The sequence below is a fragment of the Staurois parvus genome, unplaced genomic scaffold (genome assembly GCF_062004578.1).
Source record: "Staurois parvus isolate SC_StPar_1 unplaced genomic scaffold, SC_StPar_1.0 ptg000429l, whole genome shotgun sequence".
Taxonomy (NCBI): domain Eukaryota; kingdom Metazoa; phylum Chordata; class Amphibia; order Anura; family Ranidae; genus Staurois; species Staurois parvus.
Window position 1 is genome coordinate 2,034,011 of NW_028318225.1, and position 23,463 is coordinate 2,057,473.

The window sequence follows — 23,463 nt, forward strand, 5'->3', positions numbered from 1 at the left end:
ATTGTACACTAGCACATTAGGAAGGACTTACCTTAAATCAGAGCTCCACCCAAAAAGGGAAGTTCCGCTTTAAGGACTGCTCCCTCCATACCCCATTAAGGATTGGCACCTTTGGGGAGCGGGTACCTGAATTTGACAGGTACCCGCTCCCACTTCCGGTCCGATCGCCTAGGTCAGTGGTGGGCAACCTTTTTTTTCAACTGAGCCAAATCTCGCCAAAACCACGATTGAAATTTATTTTGAGAGCCACATTTTTAAAACTGAAAATACATCTCCCATATAGTAATTCATCCCCCGTATAGTAATTCATCCCCCATATAGTAATTCATCCCCCCTATAGTAATTAATTCCCCATATAGTAATTCATCCCCCATAGTAATTCATCCCCCATATAGTAATTCATCCCCCATAGTAATTCATCCCCCATATAGTAATTCATCCCCCATAGTAATTCATCCCCCATATAGTAATTCATCCCCCATATAGTAATTCATTCCCCATATAGTAATTCATCCCCCATAGTAATTCATCCCCCATATAGTAATTCATCCCCCATAGTAATTCATCCCCCATATAGTAATTCATCCCCCATAGTAATTCATCCCCCATAGTAATTCATCCCCCATATAGTAATTCATCCCCCATATAGTAATTCATCCCCCATAGTAATTCATCCCCCATATAGTAATATTCCCCCATAGTAATTCATCCCCCATAGTAATTCATCCCCCATATAGTAATTCATTCCCCATATAGTAATTCATCCCCCATAGTAATTCATTCCCCATATAGTAATTCATTCCCCATATAGTAATTCATCCCCCATATAGTAAGTCCCCCCTGTGTCAATTCACTTACCTTTGCTCCGCGCGTTCTTCTCGCCGTGTTCCCGCGCCGTTCTGGTCTTCAGGGCGGACTGTGAGAGGAGTTCGTCACGCTGCCCCGCCTACATCCTGGCTGCCCCGCCTACATCCTGACAGCTGCAGAGTCCTGACTTTTGGGGCGGCCGCCAGAGAGGAGGGAGGGGGACGGCCGCCCGAGAGGAGGGAGGGGAGCGGGCGGCCGGCACACAGAAGAGCCGCATTTAAGTTTGTAAAGAGCCGCATGTGGCTCGCGAGCCGCGGCTTGCCGACCACTGGCCTAGGTGATCGGAAGCGTAAGGTGTCCTCCCTCCCTCCCTGTAGTCTTTTGGGACACGTGACAGGTCCCAGAAGACTACAAGACCATTCATGAAGCACAGCGCTACTTGCGCATGCACAGTGGGTACCCGGCTGTGAAGCCGCAAGCTATCACAGCCGGGTGCCCACACTGAAGATGCTGGCTTCCTGGAATACAGGACGGCCAGTGAATTAAGCTGTGGGGGGACACACCATGGGACCGAGGGACAGGTAAGTGGCTGTTTTTTAAGTCAGTTTTTGTAGCTGCTGACTTTTATTTTTGGACAGGGTGAGTGGAACTCCGCTTTAAAATGAAGCCCTCCAGTGGTGTGTCACCGATGACAGGGCTTCCATCTTCACCTCGTCTTCCTTCTGGGATTGCAAGCTGTCTGTCTGACTGGTCATGATGATGTCACTCATGCGCATGCACGCGAGAGTCCCGGACCACGTCAAGGGTATGCTGTTCCTGCAGAGTGCATGCGCCGGCTCTCAAAAACAGCGAAAATATCCTAAATGGTGCACGTGTAATAGATATTATTTGTTTCAAGTACTTATAAGGGGCGGACTGACCATTTGGAAACTCGGGCAATGCGTCAGTAGGGGGCCCCATGGATGCCCGATACCTTTTTCATAGGCTTTTTTGAGTTTGGGCAAGGACACAGGGGCCCCATGATCCCCTATTGCCCAGGGGCCCCATGAGTTGTCAGTCCACCCCTGGTACTTATATAGCGCCATCAATTACACAGCGCTTTACATATATATTGTACATTCACATCAATCCCTAACCCTCAAGGGGTGTACAATCTAAAGTCCCTAACTCACATTCATATACAACAGCCAATTTAGACAGGAGCCAGTTAACCTACCAGCATGTCTTTGGAGTGTGGGAGGAAACCGGAGTACCCAGAGGAAACCCACACAGGCACAGGGAGAACATGCAAACCACAGGTAGGTGCTGCTGTGGCTGGGATTTGAACCAACAACTCTAGTACTACCAGGCGGAAGTGCTAACCGCAGAGCCACAGTGCTGATAGTCACTTTCCCCCCAGGTAAGCTATGCCATAAACGTACCTGCAGGTAAACGTATTATACAAATGCTTCCTACCACTTACAGCATAAATCTACAGGACATTGAACAAGAACATGGTATAATGTATGGCCAGCACTCGGAATCTGCTGCAGCTGGGCACAGCAACCAATCAGCTTCTAACTTCAGCTTGTTCAGCGAAGCTTTGACAATAAAACCTGGAAGGTGATTGGTTACTATACAGAGCTGCTCCAGTTTTAGTATCCCCCCCCCTAGTTTGTGTTGTGGGCTCCCCATGGATGGATGGATGGTGTACAGAGCCGGCTGGGTAGCAGGCAGTGCAGGCAGCATCGCTGTGTTTGCTCACCTAGGACAGGCATGAAGGAATTTGAGAAGAATGGGAAAGTTGCAGGCTGTGGGGAGGAGTCCTCCCTGGTGGTGGGTGGGGATGTGGGCGGGCACATGGGAGGGGCTGTGCAGGGGGGGAGGAGGAGGCTCAGCCTGGGACTCCACATCGGAGTACTGGCCGTCTGCAGCGTGGCTGGGAGCTGTGATGTCTCCATAGAGTGAGCGGAGTTTGGTCCTCACAGCCCGGAGATCGGCCGGCGGACACACAGACTTGTATCCGTACACAGGAGGGAGCCCGGCACTGACCTGCCAGGAATGGCCACTTCCCCGTGCAGCAGTAGTGGGGTCTCCTCTTCATCCTCCTCTGGCTTCAGTATGGACACCGGCTTGGAGATCAAAACCAAATCAGTGGAGCAGACCCTGGTCCCCCTGGTGTCTCAGGTAATGTGAGGGGGGCAAACCACCTGACCTGCACTACTGCCCGGGTCACGTGATCCCAGGGCACACTTCTCCCAGCCTGGGGAAAGTGCTGGGCTCCTCAGCCTGCATTGTACTACTGTACTGTGTTGTAGATGGGAGGGGGGGGGAGACCACAGTATAAATAAATAATCAGCTTGTGCCTGTGGAGCATAGCCCTGGGGTAGGCTTTATTAGAAACACATGTAGACGTTCATTGCCTGTGACTGGACTGTGATGTGATCTATGATGTGACTGGCAGGCTGGAGCGCTCCTCTTCTTGTATCTCCGTCTAGGATGGCCATGGAACAAATCAAATGCACAATGTTCACACTGCTACGCCTGGGAGCTCCGGCTGCGTCTGCAGTTGTCACCCATTCTAGGTGTCGGAGCATCTCTGCCACAAAATGTGTATAGTGGTAGCCCCCCCTTCCCTGTGCAGGTCCATGACCCCCAGAAAATGTGTATAGTGGTAGCCCCCCCCCCTTCCCTGTGCAGGTCCATGACCCCTTCTGATACTACAGACCCACAGGACATCCCAAACTCCTACCAGGAACTGGATTTGTCTTTTTATTTTTTGCTATATACAAAGTATCCGTTTGTCTTGTAGTATTTTATATACAAGGTATGGCGTTTGCTTATAACATTGTTTTATTTTATGTTTTTTTAGTTATAGATATGTTTTTGTTTTGCAGCATTATTATTATTTTATATACAAGGTTTTGTCTTCTAGTAGTGGTATTATTAATTTATCATCCACAATAACACCACTACTACAAGACAAAACCTTGTATGTAAAAACAATTATTTTTTATATACAAAGGTTTTGTCTTGTTGTAGTGGCGTTATTACCACCCACTTGACCTCTGGTAGGTTTTACCCCCTTCATGACAAGTCATTTTTCTTGCTATACCACACTTTAACTGGCAATTGTGCGTTCATGCAACACTGTACCCAGATTAAATTTGTGGGGTTTTTTTCACACAGAGCTTTATGTTGGTGGTATTTGACCACCACTAGCTTTTATTTATTTGTAATATATAAACAAAAAAAAACATTTTTTGTTTTTTAATTTTTTTTTTTTTTTACTTTAATACTATAAAACCTATCCAATGCGAAAAAATAAAAAAAATCTAATTTCCTTATACATTTAGGCCAAAATGAATTCTGCTACATGTCATTGGTGTAAAAATAAATAAATAAATAAAAATCTCAATGAATGTTGGTTTGCATGGAAGTTATTGCATCTTCAAACTATGAGATCTATACTGGGATTTTTATTTTTTTTTGTATACTAGTAATGGTGGTGTTTGGCAGCTTATAGCGGGACTGTGACGGTATGGAAGGCAATCTGACTCTGACACTTTTTGGGAACTGACACTGACACCAGTGATGCTAATACAGTGATCAGTGCTAATAATATACACTTTTACTGTACCAATGAGACTGGCTCGCAAGGGGTTAACATATGGGGCAATCAAAGGATTAACTGTGTGCCGAACAACTGTAAAGTATGTTTTTGTGTTGTTTTTACCAAGGGACATGACCGTTTTTATTCCCTGCTTTGCAGGGAGACAAAAGCAAGCACATCACCACTGTCAGCAGAAAGGTCTGTGTTTACCAACACAGTACTTTTTTTTTCTGTCATTCACACCTCCGATCCTTGGGTCACAGCCAATGATTTATGATCCACATATGCTGTAGGAAATGATAAAACAGGTGGGTCAGCAGGTGTGAGCTCACCATACCTGGAAGTCCTGGATTATGTGTATGTGTGTATATATATATATGTGTGTGTGTGTATGTGTATATATATATATATATATATATATATATATGCAGTACAGTTTCTAAATGGTTAGCACTCCTGTCTGGCAGTACTAGGGTCGTGGGTTCGAATCCCAAACACAGGCACCACCTGCCTGGAGTTTGCATGTTCTCCCTGTGCGGGTTTCCTCCGGGTACTTTGGTTTCCTCCCACACTCTAAAGACATGCTGGTAGGTGAATTGGATCCTGTCTAAAGTGGCCCTAGTATGTGTATGTATGAATGTGAGTTAGGGACCTTAGATTGTACGCCCCTTGAGGGTTAGGGACTGATGTGAATGTACAATATATAAAGCGCTGCATAAATTGATGGCGCTATACAAGTACCTGTAACTCTCTTTCTCTCTCTCGTGCACAGAGGCCGCTCTGTAGCAGTAAATCTACAGGAGTTGGTCGGCAAGTGTTTTTTTTTTTTGGTTTTTTTTTCTTTATATACAAGGCATCGGTTTTATTTATCATTTTATACAAGGTATCAGTTTTGTCTGGTAATATTTGTTTTTTCTTTGTTATATAAACAATGTTACCTAGGAATTGGGTTATTTATTTTTTACTAGCAGAAAAGCCACCAATGTGCTCTGCATCATCTTTTATGTAATCATAACATCAAGCCGGTACATGAGTTAAACATGCATTAATTATAGCAGAAGTGCTGGACTATGTGGGTTGTGCAGTGTGATGAATAAACCCTCCAAGCTTGATGGCTTTTTAATCGCCTTGTATGTACCGGCAACATATTATGTAGCATTGTACACAGACCTTTGCTGTCAGTCCTATGCCCCAGATGTGCCTGTAGTTTAACCTCCGTAATGTTGTCTCCCAGGGACCTTTTAAGTGCACTTAATGTTTGGGAGGTGGTATGGCTTCTGTATCATGTGACCGCTGTCATCAGCTCTCGCAGTAACAGCACTGGCTCCAGATCAGAAGCCGTGACTGAAAGCCATCAGTGACAGCTCGGCCAATGTTCTGGCAGTGTGCATTGAGCGCACACAACCTTGGGCCACCATGGACGCATATGTGCAGCGGTTTGGGTGCTTAAAGGATAAGTTCACCTTTTTAGGCAAAAATAATAAATGCACATTTTTGTCTGCAGGAGTCTGGAAAGCATTGCACCAGTGATCAGTAGATTGCTGATATCATGCAGGTCAATTTATTGTGGGAGAGCCGCACTGTTTTCAGGTGCTATTAAAATGAATGGCACCCAAACACTCGGTTCTGTGTTTTTTTTTGTTTTTTTTTTTTTTTGTTTTAGCAGAGCTGCTCACATGTGAACAGAGCCGTAACACTGGCTCTTGGCAGCCCTTTGAGTGAGCCTAAACTCCTGGGAGGTGATGCGACTTCTGTATCGTGTTAATACTGTGATTGGCTCTTGCAGTAGTCATGTGATTGGCTAGCTGCCAAACGGAAGTTTTGACCAAGAGCTATCAGTGACAGCTCAGTCAGGGTGCTGGGAGCGTACTCCCTGCACACAACCTCATGCGGTCATTGATGCACGTACAGTGACTGGATATTACAGCCAACCTTTTCTACTGCCGCATATGTGCGTTAGGTGGTCAGCAAGTGGCTAAATAGCAGAAGGTTGCAATGGGGGAAAATTAATTTTAGGAGTGAAGGTCCCGATTAAAGTCCCTAATAAACCATTACAGGAACATTTGTCATACTTAGAACCAGTTTTAAATAGACAGTTTTTCGGGCTTGTAGATAGGCATCCTTTCAGAGCCCAACATACCAAGTAAATGGAAATTGCAGAATCTCATCGCTGTAAGGCAAGAGCATGTACTATGTTTTCAATGATCTATTGAGGTATCATTAAACAAGAGTGAACGTGTCAGCAAATCTATGGAGTTACGTTGTATTAAATGGGAAATTTAAATCCATTTTGTACATATGATGCTTATGGGCTGTCTGATTTTTCTTTGTTCTTCTTGATTTGTAATAAATTTTAAGACTTAAGACCGTAACCGTGTTGCACAGTTATTAGCTTAGACTTCAAGATTAGCGGGAACTAGATGTTTATTGCTTCAAATACTCTCCTTTTGTTAGATTTATAGCCAAGATGGGTTATGCTTTGTGGTTTTATATTGTATAGTAAAAAGTCTTTAAAAAAAATATATGAAATAAAATATGGACCAGAATTCTTTCAAGTGAATCTGCCTTTTTCAGAAAGAAGAGATTTTGTTTTGTTTTTTACAAGTGATTTATTCAGTCCCAAGAACAGAAAAAAAAAGCGTGACATCCTTTTTATGTACTGCTGTATTCAGACAAATGAAATTCCCATGTTCCCTACTACTTTTACTTATGACTTGGAAAATGTTTTCCTTAAAGAAAAGTAGTTGGCAGAGCTAAGAAAAATGTCTGCCTTTTAACTCCAGCTTGTAATAAAAATGCATATTTCTTATTTAAACCTTACATAAGGATTTTATTATGGAACTATCGGGCAGTTAAATCACATCTTAATGATCTTTAAATGACGTTCATATCAAGGCCAGTGTTAACCATAAGAGGTGTTGTGGATTGCTATATAAAAGCTCTTTCGTTCCATCAATTCCTTTCACTTTTAAAGGAAAACTGTTCCATACTCTTGAATTATGTACACCATTTGGCCTTGTTCATTTGTCCATGTTGTAACAGTGTGGAGAGACAGGAGAGTCAAAAGTTGGCCATACTCTAGTATATGTGAACCCTCACTTAAAAAAACAACCCATTCAGTTTAAAATTGAAATGAAAGACAAAACCTTTTGTGTGTTTTTGTATATATAGATTAATATATTTTTGGGTGACTGCCCACCTAATATGTTGTAGGTCCCCTTTTTGCCACCAAAACAGCCCTGACCCGTCAAGACATGGGCACCGCTAGACCTTTTGAAGGCATGCTGTGGTTTCTGGCACCAAGCCTTCAGTAGTAGATCCTTTTAAGTCCTGTAGGTTGCAAGGTGGGCCACCATGGCTTGAACCTGCTTTTCCAGCACATCCCACAGATGCTTGATTTGCTTGAGGTCTTGAGAATTTGGAGGCCAAGTCAAGACCAAGCTGGTTTGAGGACACAAACAATTCTTGAACCATTTTTGCAGTGTGGTAGGGTACAATGATGTTTAGGCAGGTGGTTTGTGTCAAGCAACATTCACATGAATGGCAGGACCCAAGGTTTCCCAGCAGGACCCAAGGTTTCCCAGCAGGACCCAAGGTTTCCCAGCAGAACAATGCCCCAAGCATTACACTGCCTCTGCCAGCTTGCTTTTTCCCATAGTGCATCCTAGTGTCATACTTTTCCTAGGTAAGCTTTGAGCACGCATCCAGCCATCCGCATGATTTAATTATTCATCAGACCAGGCCACCTTCTTCCATCACTTCAATGTCCAGTTCTAACTAGTACGTGTCCACTGTAGGCTTTGAACACGGATCAGCATGGGTACCCCAACTGATCTGCAGCTACGCAGCCCTGCAAATAACAAAATTTGATGCCCTTTTTTTTTTTTTTTTTCTTTTTCTTTTTCTTTTTTTCCTTCAACATCTCAACTTCAGGGGCAACATGTCTACTTGTTCCCTGATATATCCCATCCACTTTTGAGATGCCACTGTAACAAGATAATCCATGTTATTCACTTAAAGCAATATTAAACCCAAAGGCAAACATTTATTATATTGTAGCTTACCAATTCTTAGACGTGATGGCTGCACTAGTTTCCTTTTTTAGGCTCTCTTCTATTTTCATCTGGTGATCCAGCCAGTAAGTATTTGTTTTTCACAGCACAAGCTCTCCAGCAGAATGTATAATTTTACAGGGAGACAAACCACTTAACACTGACAGGGGTGATTATGATGATCAGCTTTTATTTATTGCAAAACCTTTATTCCAAAAAGGGGTAGAGACGTTTACTGTAACTGAACATAAAGTGTGAGCTGGAGGTTGGCATCAATTTGTTACTGTTTCTAAATCTGCTAGTACATTTAACACTATCCTTCACCCCCCCCCCCCCCTTTCCCATCCCAGCCGGACTGTTGTGCAGACACCACATCTAATGATTGTAAGCTGCAACTTAATGCAGTGCAGTTTTGGTTTTAGGGTTATTATTGCTTTAACTTGTCAGCAGTCATAAAGCTATGGCTGTTTGGTGTGTATATTTGTGTTAGAGCAAGGTGAGGGCTTGAGAAAGAAATTGAGATTTGCTGTATTGAGTCTCTAGTCTCATAGGGTTCCTTTTTGCTTTGTGTTTTATGTTCCTGGATTGTTTACTGTGCCTTTTTTTTTTTTTTTTTTTTTTTTTTTTTTTTTATTGAAGTATTTCAGCTTAGAAGCACATTGTCCCAAGGACTTCGGTGTTCTTGGTTTAATCAAGCAAAGGTTGAATCCAAATGTAATCAAGTTTTGTGACTTTCCAGCTAGGATGTGCTGCAATTTCTTGTCCATAAATGTAGTGCTAGAAGGGCCTAGTGTGTTATGGAAAATATTTTCACAAGCTTTGCATAGGCCTGAAAAGATTTTGGCAGCTGATTCCCTCATTTCATGTTCTGTATAAATAAAAATTCACCGGTGTTTTAAAGTGTTACGAAACCCAGGACCCTGCATTCACAATGTTTGGTCTCCCACAGTACACAGAACATGGAAATGCATATATTTTAGTAAATCTAAACTAAGTACCTTTTTCTCATCAGCAGTATATAGCAGTCTTGTGACTTCTATCTGTGTCTGGTCGAGCACTGGTTAAAGCTTGTATGATCTGGGTTTTTTTTTTTATTGTCCTCTGACTGTCCTATGAGGCTACATGACCCCTAACCCTCTGTCTGGACCATGCTAATTGGCTCTGTGCTAATCACATGCACTGCCCCTCCCCTGAGCTTTGTACTATCAACAGATGGATTGGGGACTGTGTAAGAAGGGGAGGATCAGAGAAGACAGGATCAAACAGCCTTTTCACATAATGCAGAGGATTAATTAGGTTCCACAGTGAGTATAACCAGCATGCTTTACTGCATATATAGACTTTATTTTACTGTTGTGGGTTTAGTAAAACTTTAAGGCAGGGAGGGATTTTGAGTAGCATCATGTCTCTGCCGTGTTTTGTGTGAACCTAGAGGTGGAAAACCTTTCCAACTATGCTGAAAAACTCTTTTAAAAACCAGTGTGGCCTGCGATTCACAAGCGTCAGCTCTTTTGTGCAAGGTGGTGCTTGACGATAGCTCTGAATTGCAGAGCGGTGACCCCACCCTTTGCCCATTCATTATCGCCATTTCCTCTCCTCCCCTGCAACAGTGCTGCCCCTTGACACAGGAGAGATGGAGCTTGTGGAAGGCTATATATTATAGAGCAGGGGTGTTCAACCCATGGTCTGCAGGCCACATGTGGCCCATGACCTCAAACCAGGGAAACGCATGCCTGGGGTCGGCAACCCGTTGATTGGGATCTGAGCTCTGATATATACAGCATTGGTAAGAGAGTGAAGGCAACATTTTTAAGGACACTTTTTATAGTGAGCTTTTGTTTACTCTTTTTAAAGGATAAGTTCAACTTTTAGTAAAATAATGCTAATTTTTGTTCAGGTAAAAAAAAGGTACATTTTATATTTGTCTGCAGGAACCTGTAAAGTATTGCACCAGCTACCAGCAGATTGCTGGTGCCATGCATGTCTCCTGCAGATCTGTCAGTATATCAGCTTGCCTGGTACGGGATGTACATGCAGGCAGATATACTAACAGGAAGAATGAATGAGCTACCACAGCACTCCATAGTGCCATGGCAGTTCATTAAGGAGTACAAGCTGACAGCCACTAAGGCTGTCAGGACTTGTAGTCTCTCGCTGGGGGCTGTGAATGAGTGACGTGGGCAGAGCCTGGAAGGCCACATGTTTAAAAAAAGAACAAAATTGACAGCTAGTAGGGCGGGGGGAGAAGATTCCCTAGCTAGTGGTCTAGGGACTGGTCTGATTGTGACATGTTAGGGCTCGTTCACGCTATTTGTTTTCCGACTCTTGCCGAACGCTCCTATAGCGTTTGACAAGCATTGGTCCGGCGTTTAAACGCTCCAAAAACACTGTATGCTTGGTTTAACGGCGGTTGCTAGGCGTTTGCCAAGTGTTATAAACGCCTATAATGAGGTTTGAATGGTGTTAACGCTGCTCAACCTTGTCGCAACCGCACGGCGTTTGCGGAGCGGCACCATAGACTTAAATAGGAGGCTTCAACTCCTGACTCGACCAGAGGCGTCCCTTTTTATGCGACGCTAACGCTCCCGTGTGAACAGCACTATGTGCTGCAATGTGCAGAATTTTCCGAGGCATTTGGAAAGTGGTAAAAACGCTTCCCAAATGGCTGTCTGCTGCCTGCTGACAACGCTAGTGTGAATGTAGCCTTACACTCATTCTGGGTGTAATGTGTTACAAAAGGTGCACTTATCCTTTAAATTTCATTTTTGCCCGGAGTTGGGCTTTAAACAATAGGAACAGCCAGGAAGAATTATTCACACCTGAGACTGTATCACATTCTGGGATACATTTGCCAGCACAATCTGTCTTTTGCACTTTGAAAAAAACAGTGTAGTGTTTCAGACATAACCAAATTATTCTTTGGCCTCAAGCAGAGGAAGTTGGCAAAGCTGTAGATAGTTACATGCTCTTTATAGTTGGCTTGTGTCCAAGACTGGATTACATTGTAATGTCTGGTGATTACTGAGTAACTAAGATATGTACTGGTAGGATATATGTACTGTATATATTCATTATTGTATATGTGCTCACACCTAGATTTGGTATATGTGAGCATTAACCCTTTGAGGACCAAGGGACGTATTTATCCCATGTTTTAATTGCCTGTATCATCTGATTAAGAACTTAACCACTTGAGCTCCAGAGGATTTACCCCCTTACCCCCTTAATGACCAGGCCTCTTTTTGCTACTCGGTGCTGCACTAATTCAACTGATAATTGCGCGGTCATGCAATGCTGCACCCGAACGAAATTTACGTCCTTTTTTTTCACACAAATAGAGCTTTCTTTTGGTGTAATTTGATCACCTGTGCGCTTTTTATTTTTCACGCTATAAACAAAAAAAAGGCCAAAAATTTTGAAGAAAAACAATATTTTTTACTTTCAGCTATAAAAAATATATAGTAAACTCGTAGTATAGTAAAACTATATAAGTTGTATAGTAAAGTATAGTAAAGTTGGTTATAAATTTAGGCCAAAATGTATTCTGCTACATGTTTTCCCAATAAGTGTATATTGATTGCTTTGTGTGGAAGTTATAGCGTCTACAAACTATGGTATAAATACTGCAATTTACGCCATTTTTCTGCTATACAGCGCTGCGCTAGTTTAACGGACAATTGCGCGGTCATGCAATACGGTACATAAATGAAATTTACATCCTTTTTTTTTTTTTTTTCCCTCAAATTGAGCTTTCTTTCGGTGGTATTTGATCGCCTGTGCGGTTCTTATTTTTTGCGCTATAAAAAAAAGATGACAATTTTGAGGGAAAAAAATCAATATTTTGGACTTTTTGCTATAAAACCTGTCCAGTAAAAAAAAAATGCAAAAATCAAATTGTCATAAATTTCTGCCAAAATGTATTCTGCGACATGTCTTTGCTTAAAAAAGAAAAACCCAATACGTGTAAATTAATCGGTTTAATTGAAAGTTATAGCGTTTACAAATGGCGGGAAAGATACTGGGATTTTTAGTTTTTTTTTTTTTTTATACTAATAATGGCGGCGATCAGCGAATTATGGCGGCGATCAGGGACTTATGGCGGGACTGCGGCGGACATTCTGACATTGGGGGATACTGACTTGGGGTCACTGACATCCCCAAAAACATTAATACAGTGATCAGTGCAAAAACAAACCACTGACACTGTACTAATGGCAATGGGGAGTAAGGGGTTAACTTTATTTTGCAGGGAAGGGTTATAGGAGTGAGGGGAGTGGTTTACTAGGGGCCGGGGGTGTGTACTGGACGGGACAAGGCTGATCGAGAGAGAAACTGTTCTTTCTCGATCAGCTCATCCTCGAGCTGACAGGGAAGTGACAGACAGCACAGCTACTGCAACTGTGCTCTCTGTCACTGTTTGCCGCCGATCGCCGGGAAACAGCCGCTAAGGAGCGGCTGTGACCCGGTGACTGACATCTGCGGCGGTGATCCGCGGGACAGATAGGGCGGCGGCGCGCCTCGCGCACGCCCCCTATTTGTTTACAAAACACGCGTTTTAAAACGTGGTTTTGCCTGCGAGTGCCGCCGTATATGTACAGTGGCTGGGCGGCATGTAGTTAAAATGCTTTTTTTTTTTTTATTTTTTTTTTTTTTTTTTTGGTTTGAGTCAAAATATTAGTTCTTATCAACAAATGGATCTAGCTTTTTGGCAATTATTTCATGAAATTGCTTAGTTACAGCAACTGAAGTGTACGAACTTTAAAAACAAAAAATTGATTCTTTTGGCGTTCTGTAATCTTATGGTCCTCAAAGGGTTAACATAAACGGGAACCCTTGTAACAATAAATACACCTTGTATGTAGATGTTTGACCATGAGTTATAACAGACAAAGGTCACTTCTCTTGTAAGGAAGACCAAGTTAGCACTGCAAGATGTGTGGCTGACAAAAGGTAAGATCTGCAGACACGCAGACCTGTATGTTCTACATATGTCACTATAGTGTACTAGACTGTCCGAGTGCTTTTAGATCTTGTCTTCTGAGCCTTGCTTCGGTAGACTTTCTGACAGAGGCCTATTGTAGTTACAGGGATATGCGCACATTTTCCAGCTTATAAATAAATGGCAGGTTGTATTTCTAAACCACTCAGTTGCTGACATGTACATAGTCTGTAAATAATCCTTGCCCAGTGTTCTGAAATGCTGCAGTGCTTATTTACTACCCTATTGCTGGATGTATTCCACTACTATATCTGTTGTAGTTGCTGTGTCTGGGTTACCGTTTGACTATTACAGCTGTATCTGGTAAAAGCCGATCGCTTCAAACATTTTATATCTTCATCTTGCTCAAATGTATATCCTCTAGATTAGGGTAGTTCTCAAACTGAGAAAGCTGCCATTAACTGAACAAGTTGACTAAATGCTTAAAGCACACTCCATTTCACATAAATAGATGTGGAGTCAGAGGTTGTAATGGCAACTTCTGTGATGGATAGAGAGAGATAAAATCTCTATTTTTCATCAGTCTAGCCTCCACTTTCCTGTTAAGGATGGTAAACTGCAAATTACATTTTTGCTTTTGGCTTTATTACTGTTTTAAATACAGCCATGCAGTCCAATAGGTTGCAGAGCTGATTCAGTGCTGAGCTAAACCTTCCCCCAGACTGTCACACTATTACAGACTATCTAACATGCCCATATGACTGCACCTTCAGTTCAATGCAGGTATTTCCCAGTTGGTTGGCAAAGCACCTGCATTGTTTTGTGGAATGCGGTATCTGATGAAACTAATGCAGGCCATAGATGGTTCATTTAGCTGCGGATTTTTTGTCAAAAAGTATAATCGGCCGATTTTTGCACTGTTAGTGGGGCAATGGTATCGGCTGATTTTTGCGGTTCCTCCTCATTTTGTTTATCGGTCATGCTGGAAAATTCGTGAAAAATAGCTGATTATCGCAATCAGTGGCAACATCGGTTTATAGAACGAACGATGTTTCGTTTTTCGGACAAAAATCATCCAATAAACGAACAGTCTATGGCCTGTATTAGAGGTGACTTGTAGATTTTAAGAGGCTCCTGGGACGGAGAAGAGGCATGCTGACTTTTGTCTTCATGTTCTGTGGGCACCAGGTGGAGCCTTCCAACAATCCATAAGGTAGTTTGATAGGAGGTAAACCTCTTTACAAGTTAGAAACATGGCAAAGATTAAATATTTTCTCAGCTTTGACTTTAGGGTGGAGATTAGCATTCAAAATCTGGTGCAGCTCTGCATGAAACCAGTGGGCTTCCAGGTTTTGTTGTCGAAACTTAATTGAACAAGCTGAAATTATAAGCTGACTGGTTACTATGCACAACTGCACCAGTTTTAGTAAATCTCACCCTAGGACTGTAGTTAGTATTAATGCAGGGCTTGACAAATCCCAGGCACCATGACACCACGGACACCAGAAACTGCATCCTGACCTCTGGACCCCTGCCAGCCCACACTGTCTCATGTTCCCCCACCCTGCATCCTCAGCTAGCCCCTCTCTCCTACTCCAAAGGATGAAACCCAGATTCCCAGGACCCTCTGAGGTCAGGAGGAGCCCAAATCCCCCCCCCCCCCTCATGGCACACCTCCCCACACAGCCCCATGAAAGCTGGACCCACAGAGAACACTGCAATCCCACCACAAAGCCACTGCCAACACCAACCCCTGGAGAGACCATGGAGCAGAGGATGTGGCCATAGCACCGCATACCGGAGCCAGTCAATGCTGCCTTTAATGGCAGCGGCCACCAACACATGCAGCTCCCCCCTCCGGAGGAGTCTGGAGCTACAAAGTCCTGCCACCTGCAGGACAGCAGATGACAGCACCACCTCCAGCATATGTTTTTACTGCAGGCCAGAAAGAAGGCCCAGAAAGCCTTGGTGTCCTAGATTTGCATGTGGTAGGTATCATCAAGTTGCTTAACTCTGTAGAAAGTTTGGAGTTTAAATAGGTTCGATCTGTGGGGAAAAAAAAAATGAAAAAGCCACTTTTTTACATATTTGCTGGGAGCGTGCAGGACCCGTGCTCCCATCACATTATTGTTATTATTATATAGTATTTATATAGCGCCAAAGGGTATGCTCAGCGCTGTACAGTAGCAGGGGGACAGAACATGAGACAAGACAGTAACAGTACACTACACGTGGGGTTCGAGGGCCCTGCTCTTTCGAGCTTACAATCTAGGGGCCTCGAATCCCACGTGTAGTGTACTGTTACTGTCTTGTCTCATGTTCTGTCCCCCTGCTACTGTACAGTGCTGAGCATACCCTTTGGCGCTATATAAATACTATATAATAACAATAATGTGCTGGGAGCACGCGTCCTGCACGCTCCCAGCAAATATGTATGTGACTCACGGAAAGGTCCCGATCTCCCCTTTCCGACCATGTGACTGACATGACGGCAAATGACGCCAGTCACATGACCCTAAAACCCCACCCCGTCCCATATGTATTTTCTAATTGCACGCAAATATGCAGCCACTTGGCGTCAAGGTTTAACATGTTACTGTTTACACTTTGTCACAGCCCATACAGAGATACAAGCATAACGTTGGAGGAAGACTGTGCAGGAGCCTGACATTGCACTCATGAGCTGCTGATCACGCTTGCAATAGGCTTCTGCTTTTATTTTATATTGCTCATTTTTTTAGATAATTGTAGAAGTGTGGCTGAATCTTATGTCTTCCTCCCAACCCCCCCCCCCCCGTTGTCATGACTGGTGCCTTGCTTCATGCCAATCTGACCAGTTGTATCCACAGTCTCTTGTTGATGTTGTCGTGTACAATGCCATCTCTGGTTCTGCATTCTATGAGGTGGAGAGCCTACCCACATTTATGTACTGGAGCGATCATGGGTTCAGGCTAGTACATTCCCAAGACAAAGCAAACCTTTTTATTTTTCATACCTTATTACACAGCCAAAAGTTTTCATAGAGTTACTAATGTTAATGATTATTGCCACATTCTCCTGTTTCCCAGCTAAACTTCCAGATTTTAACTAATTTTTACCATTTTTATTTACATACCAACCCTAAATGGCCACCATATTTCTGGATAGAAATAATGAATGGTGCTTTGATTGTAGTGGAAATAAATCTGACAGATGAGCAGGCATGCGATACTTGAGGCTACGTGGCTAAATGTTGAGTTAGCCTATTTCCTTCAAGCAGCGAGCAGAGAGACGTTTGTCTAATTAATAGAAAGATGTAAACTTCCTGGTGCTGGCATACTGCTTCCTGTAGATCGCTGTGAACTTCCTGATTGGATTCGGCTTGGCAGGTCAGGTTGTTCAATTTGTGCTCACAGGATTTATTTTCGTCCTTTGGGACAGCTACTTCAGACATGAAGTGTGTGTTAATATGCTTCATACCAGATGCCAACTGAATGTAAATATGTTTGACAGCAATGCGCAAACTGTCTGTGGTCCATGTAGGAAAGTGTAATGTCAGGTTTGAGTACTGCTTCATGTCTGACATATCCTTGAAGAAATAAAATAAGTTGGGAGTATTTGTATCCTTTTGTTAGACAACAACAGAAAAGTTCTCCAGTATGACAAAATAATCTCCTGAGGATCCTTTCTCATGCTTGTGTTGCGGTAATGTGTGTATTGCTGTGCTGTGGTGCCATTGTACATTACAGTCCAGTACAACACAGTGCTGGTTCATTTTTGTTGTGTTTTTAGCCCATTCATTTTTATTGGGCTTTGTAACACAGTGGAATGCATGACAACACACGGATGTGGTGCGACTGGGCACGTAAAGGCGCAGGTTCATTTTGGTATAGTTTTTTGTTTTTAACTCGCTGCTTTTACTTTTTTTTGCTTGACTGTATTCACCATATCATATGCCCACCCTTTCAGAAGATCCTAGTGATCAAAATAAAGATATTATTTGCATCTATTTGTTGATGTTTATTGACTACTCTGCATTGGATTTAAAATACCGTTCTTTTCGAAAACATACTGTTGGTTTACAGTCTACTTTTTATACAATAAAATTGTTTGTAAACAAAAAAAAAATACCGTTCTTTTTTGCAGTTTGCTCTAGTCAGCTGCTAACTTTTTCTTACATTTTGGTATAGTGCCTGTGTGTCAAGATGAATGAACTCCTGCACATATCCCATGTGATATGGTGAACTTCTCCTTTTAATATATGCCCTGCGTTAAGGTAAAAACATCCACGCACCCCCCTTATTGCCCAGATGCAGTCTTCTCTCTCATCTCTCCCTCTTCTCTGTGACTCAGGGAGCAGCTGCTACTGTCAAATGCTGAGGAGGGACCAGGGGATGGGGCTAAGCCACTGTGTGTCTATGGAGTGTGACTCCATAGACACACAGCTTAGGAGCGAGCATGCATGAGTGCCCCACGAGCAAGCAGGTTGCTTTGGGGGGCACACAGAAGAGGAGAAGCCTGGAGTGTCGGCGGAGGACGCTAGAAGAGGAGTATTGGGATTGCTCTGTGCAATACCATTGCACAGAGCAGTTAAGTATGACCTGTTTTGTCTTAATTAAAAAAAAAAAAAGTAAAAGAATCTAGACTTTTTAGTCACTTGAAGAAGATGGAGGTTATGTGAGTGTTCTGGACTTGGTACCCCTTTTAGCTAACTATATACATTTGTCACAAAAAGGGCCCTAACTGCAACTGCAGCCTACCATGACTGACAGGCTGTAGGCAGTGGGGCTGGATGCTGCGCCTGTCCCTTCTGATGTATTAACCACTTGCCCTTTGGAAAGTTTACTCCCCCTTAACGACCAAGCCATATTTCAAATGGTAAATGCTCAGTCATGTAATGCTGTACCCAAATGAAATTTGTTTTTGTTTTGTTTTTTTTCCACACAAATATAGAGCTTTCTTTTTGTGGTATTTAACACCACTGGGTTTTTCATTTTTTATGATATAAACGAAAAAAGACTGACATCTTTTAAAAGAACAATGTTTTCTACTTTTGGTTATAAAAAAAAGAAAAAAACCCAGTAAACAGCCATAAATTTAGGTCAAAATGTATTATGCTATATGTCTTTCGTAAAAAAAAAAAGAAAAATCCCAATACATGTATATCAATTTGTAAGTTATAACTTCTGCAAACTATGGTGTGTGTGTGTGTATAGGAATATTGTTGCAACTTTATCTTCTGACTGCCTATCACATTTCTTGAGGTGCACAGGGGTGGGTGGGTTGTGTTTTTGTTTTTTTTTTGTTTGTTTTTTTTATTTGTTTTTTTTATCACTTTTTATTGTCACTGGGAATTTACATATCCCTTTTGATAGCAATCGGCAGTGACAGGTAGTCATTTTTTTTTCTGAGAAATCTGAGGTCCATTAGATGCTAGATCTTTCCTCTGTCCTTTAAGCCATCTGATCACATAAAGATTGGTGTGATAAGATGCTTTCCCAGTCTTACAATGGTGCTGTTTTCATAATTTCCATTTCTCTGGACATAATGCTCGTAGCTTCTTTTCTCTCTTAGACCATAGAGATGACTGGAGGCATTCCGGTTTCCGACTAGCTGTATGGTCAGCCAGCGTAACTGCTGGCTGCATTTTTGGATTCTCTTGTGGGATGGGAGAGCCCAAGAAAACTGTGGAAGGCAGGTGTGTGGGGGTGGGGGGTGGGTACATCTCTTTCCGCTGCTTGCAATAGTGATCCAGCGGCTAGTTTGCTGTTAGGATTGTTCTTACATGAAAGCCGACCAGCAGCTGAAAAAAACCTATACCAGGATGATGCCTGTAGCTGCTGGCATCATCCTGTAATAACCACTCAAAGTCCAGCAACATACCAGTACATTGCCGGTCCTTGTTTGGAATATATGTAACAGCAGAGAACACGGGCATATGATGAATCGGGTCTGTGGACCAATATGACTGCAATGCATTCTTTTTTTTGTAATGCCTATGTTGAGGGTTAGGCCCAAAAGAAATTTAAAATTCAGAAACCGTGATAGGTTTCCATGTGTGTTGTCTGACAAGACCTGAATTTGGGTGGGCAGCGATGTATTGTGTGTATAAATTGCTTTGACCCGAAATCAATTGATAAAATGTTTCTGGGAAAAAACAATGGAGGGGCTAAACGCTAGTGCTGGCAGTGAATGGGGCCTATCCTGCGAACACTGCGTTTTTGGGAACTATACTAAGGAGGCACTAGTATAGTTCTGTTCATGATCAATATATGGATCCATATAAACGCTATATTAGTGATGGGGGTGATCAGCAACCTATAGTGTGCAGACAATCTAGCTGACCCTGGCTGGTAGAGGAGCTTACAGATCCTGATTCTATCTGATGTCGTTAGTGCCAGTAATACTGTGATTAGTGAAAAATTCTATATACTGACACTCTACTTGCACTAGCTTGTTGACAGGGTGATCAAAGGGTTAAATGTGCTAATATAACATGTGTCTAAAATGTAGTGCTTTTACTCAGTGCCATGTTCTTTCTTCTCTCCCTACACTACACCGGCATAGGGGGCAGCGGGGGGCACATGCACACCCGGAAATTGAAAGCAACATAAGGGTACGTCGCTTAGCCCAGAACCGCTGTTCGTCCGCGCATTGTGGGCTGGCAAGTAGTGCAAATTCTCTCTATTTTTTAAACGTGGTGGGTTTTTTTCCATCAGAGTAGTACAATGTTACCATAGTAACATTGTACTACTGGGGGGGGGTGTTTATCAGGGATTATTTATTTTTATTTTTTTTTTCTGCATTGCAATACACATTATTGCACCTGCAATGCAATGTTTGTTTGCTTTGAACTGTCATCACTGTATTTTGAGCTGTCATGAACTTAACCCATTGATCTGTGATTGGCTCCCTCTGGTCACATGGTACAGGGTGCTGTGATTGGCTCCATGTATGTGAGAGCTGTGGGCCAATCACAGCTTACCAGGAAGCAGATCGGGTATGAATCCGATTGATTCACAACAGGTTTGCTGCATAGCAATCACATGACCACCGGGTCTCATTCACCGGTATTTTCATTCAGCTTCAGACGTGGGGGTGGGTTGGGCACCCGCTTGAATGCACAACACCCCCGTGTTGGAACAACACCAGTGACCTACGAATTTCTCCCTTTCTGTTTTTGCAGTGTGACAAGAAGTGAAGGTAAATCCCACAGATGCCAAAAAAATAAACTACACAGGAGATATAACCCTTACTCTATCCAAAATGAAAAAAAGTTTTGTCCATAGTTCTACTTTAAAATGCTAGGAGGGACACATCAGCTAGATTTCTCCCCATGTGGAAGGGCCTTAGTACCTCACACTTTATCCATGATGCAGGGATAGCTGTATGCTGCAAATTAATACTTTTTTTTTCTTTTTTTTTTTTCTTCATATTTTTCTGAGGTTGTTGTAAAAACTGAAGTTAAACAAATATGCATTTTTATTGCAGAGCTCCAAGATGCGTGATCTGTTTTCGGGAGGCAAATACATTAATGATTTTAGTCTTATTTTATTTAAAATTCAGAATGTCTCCTCATAAAGCCTCACTTTTGTGTGCTTCCAGTACAAGTAAATGACACAACTTGTCACACCATTCAAGCTAAATTATCTTCAGACACTTCTTCTGTTTAGCATATCTTTTCTTGTATTCCCCATTTCAGATTACATTTGTATTGTACCTACTTGTGGAACAAATTCAATTGTTTACACATGTGTGTCATGCTTATCTGTATTGCAAAATTGGGAGCTCTTCCGCATCCCATTGTCCAGCAAATTTTCTTGTAATAGGAAGAGATTCATAGTTTAGATATGCTTGTCTTTAAAATTTAATGGCTTCACTTGCATCCCAGTTCATTGTGATATGAGGCAATTGGATGTTTCTTGTGTATTGTCACATAGTCTTCAACTCTGCATACACCATGGCTATTTGTATATATCAGTGATCTATATACACACATTTGCAACCACCTACTAAACCGTGTGTGAATATGTCATGGAAACAGACCTAGAACACCCCAACCCCCCCCCCCCCCTTTTTTTTTTTTTTTTTTTCTTTTTTTTTTCTCTTATTCTTTTTCTTTACTTTACAGATCCATATGCTACCCCCCACAGGAATGTACTTTATGCATAGTGTCTGGCGCACACACACATAATTGATGCTTGGCGTCCTCTGTTCGTACATACACACACGTAACTGATGCATATTGTCCCCTTCATGCGCGCGCATACATAATTGTATAACCCATGGTGTCTTGTTCTGCTGGCACAAGTAGACCTATACTGAGGCTCCTAGGACACAAAGGTACACTGATGGCAAGACACACAAAAGCACTTTGTCAATTGTTTTCTTCCAGACACCACATAGTGGTGACTGATAAAGTTGCAGTCAGTGAGACCAGGCCACCAGACAGCACTTCTCCATTGAGGAGATGTGGGAAAATTTAAACTAGGACAGTTTGTGCAAACAAATCAACAGAACTCTAGCAAATGGAGGAGTGCGCAAAAATTGTTCTAATGTCTCATTCCGTGCCAGAGACTGGTTGGCAGTTATGCAAAACACCTGCGAGAAGTCATTATGGGGGAAATGTGTTCTTCTAAAGGCAAAGGATGTACTTACATTTACAGTACCCATAGTATAAAAGTACATACGTTCCAGTGGTGCGCACCACACTTGGATAAGAGCAAGGACTGCCCAGGTACATACAAGTATTCAGGTGGAAGAGGCTTTCCATAGTCTTGCATTGAAGCAACATAATCGGGTATATTATAGACCAATGGTCTCCAAACTGAAGGCTGGAAGTGGCCCTTTGCTTGCCTTTATTTGACCCTTGAGGCATCATTCCATCCACTGACACAAGTGATGACACAATTCCTCCCACAGACACAAACAATGAGGCATTGTTCCTCCCCTAAATACCACCAATGTAGCACAATTTTCCCACTAAAACCATTGATGGGGTATGGTTTACTCTCACTGATGCCAGAACATTTTCTAATCCAACAGTCTGCCCCCACCCCACCCCACCCCACCATACAACATAAAGGACAGTTAATTGTCCCTTTTGCTTAGAAATTTTTGGAAGCCCCTGTTATAGACCAAAATATCTGTTTCTTCAGTGCAATGCCCATGAGTGCCACTTCCACTGGACTCCTATTTATATACAGTTGTGTCCAAAATTATTCAACCCCCAATGCTGTAAAGGGGTTTAGGGACTATAGTGTACATTTGGAATTGTATTCAGAATCAAATCCTACAAGGACGTTGTAACTACCCAAATGCAACTAAAATGACATCAATTGTTTATGTAATACAGTAGTAAATGGTTCTTATGTGGTTTCTTCATTGCCACAATTATTCAACCCCTTAAAGACTACCACTCTGAAGAACAGAGGTTCATACAGGTGCTTTCCATCAGGTATTGAAAACACCTGTGGATGTCACCGAGCAGCAATCAAGCATAATAAGCACCAATTAGGCAGCTTTAAAATGACTGTGATACTCAGCTCCTTCTAGACATTTACTGGTGTGGTTACAAACATGGTGAAGGCAAGAGAATGGTCCAGGAAGACAAGAGAAGAGGTGATTTCTCTTCACAGGAAGGGCAATGGCTATAAGAAGATTGCAAAGATGTTAAACATACCAAGAGACACCTTAGGAAGCATCATTCGCAAATTCAAGGCAAAGGGCACTGTTGAAACGCTACCTGGTCGTGGCAGAAAGAAGATGCTGACTTCGACTGCTGTGCGCTACCTGAAGCGTAGAGTGGAGAGAAGTCCCCGTGTGACTGCTGAGGAACTGAGAAAAGATTTGTCAGATGTGGGTACAGAAGTTTCAGCCCAGACAATAAGACGCACACTGCGTAATGAAGGCCTCCGTGCCAGAACTCCCAGGCGTACCCCCTTGCTGTCTCCAAAGAATAAGAAGAGTCGACTGCAGTATGCCAAAAGCCATGTGGACAAACCACAAAAGTTGTGGGATAGTGTTCTGTGGACTGATGAAACAAAATTAGAACTGTTTGGGCCCATGGATCAACGCTATGTTTGGAGGAGGAA

The 23,463-nt window shown here is 42.5% G+C and overlaps 1 protein-coding gene across 2 annotated transcripts in view; it reads left to right on the plus strand.

Annotated features, from left to right (window-relative positions):
- The first annotated feature begins 2,676 nt into the window (after positions 1–2,676).
- Positions 2,677–23,463, plus strand: part of CTNNAL1 (catenin alpha like 1) — a 337,361-nt gene continuing 316,574 nt past the window's right edge. For both annotated transcript variants that reach the window (XM_089687544.1, XM_089687545.1), the window contains exon 1: positions 2,677–2,973. In XM_089687544.1, the coding sequence (XP_089543670.1) occupies positions 2,848–2,973 (126 nt within the window). In that variant the 5' untranslated portion in view covers positions 2,677–2,847. The remainder of the gene's footprint in view (positions 2,974–23,463) is intronic.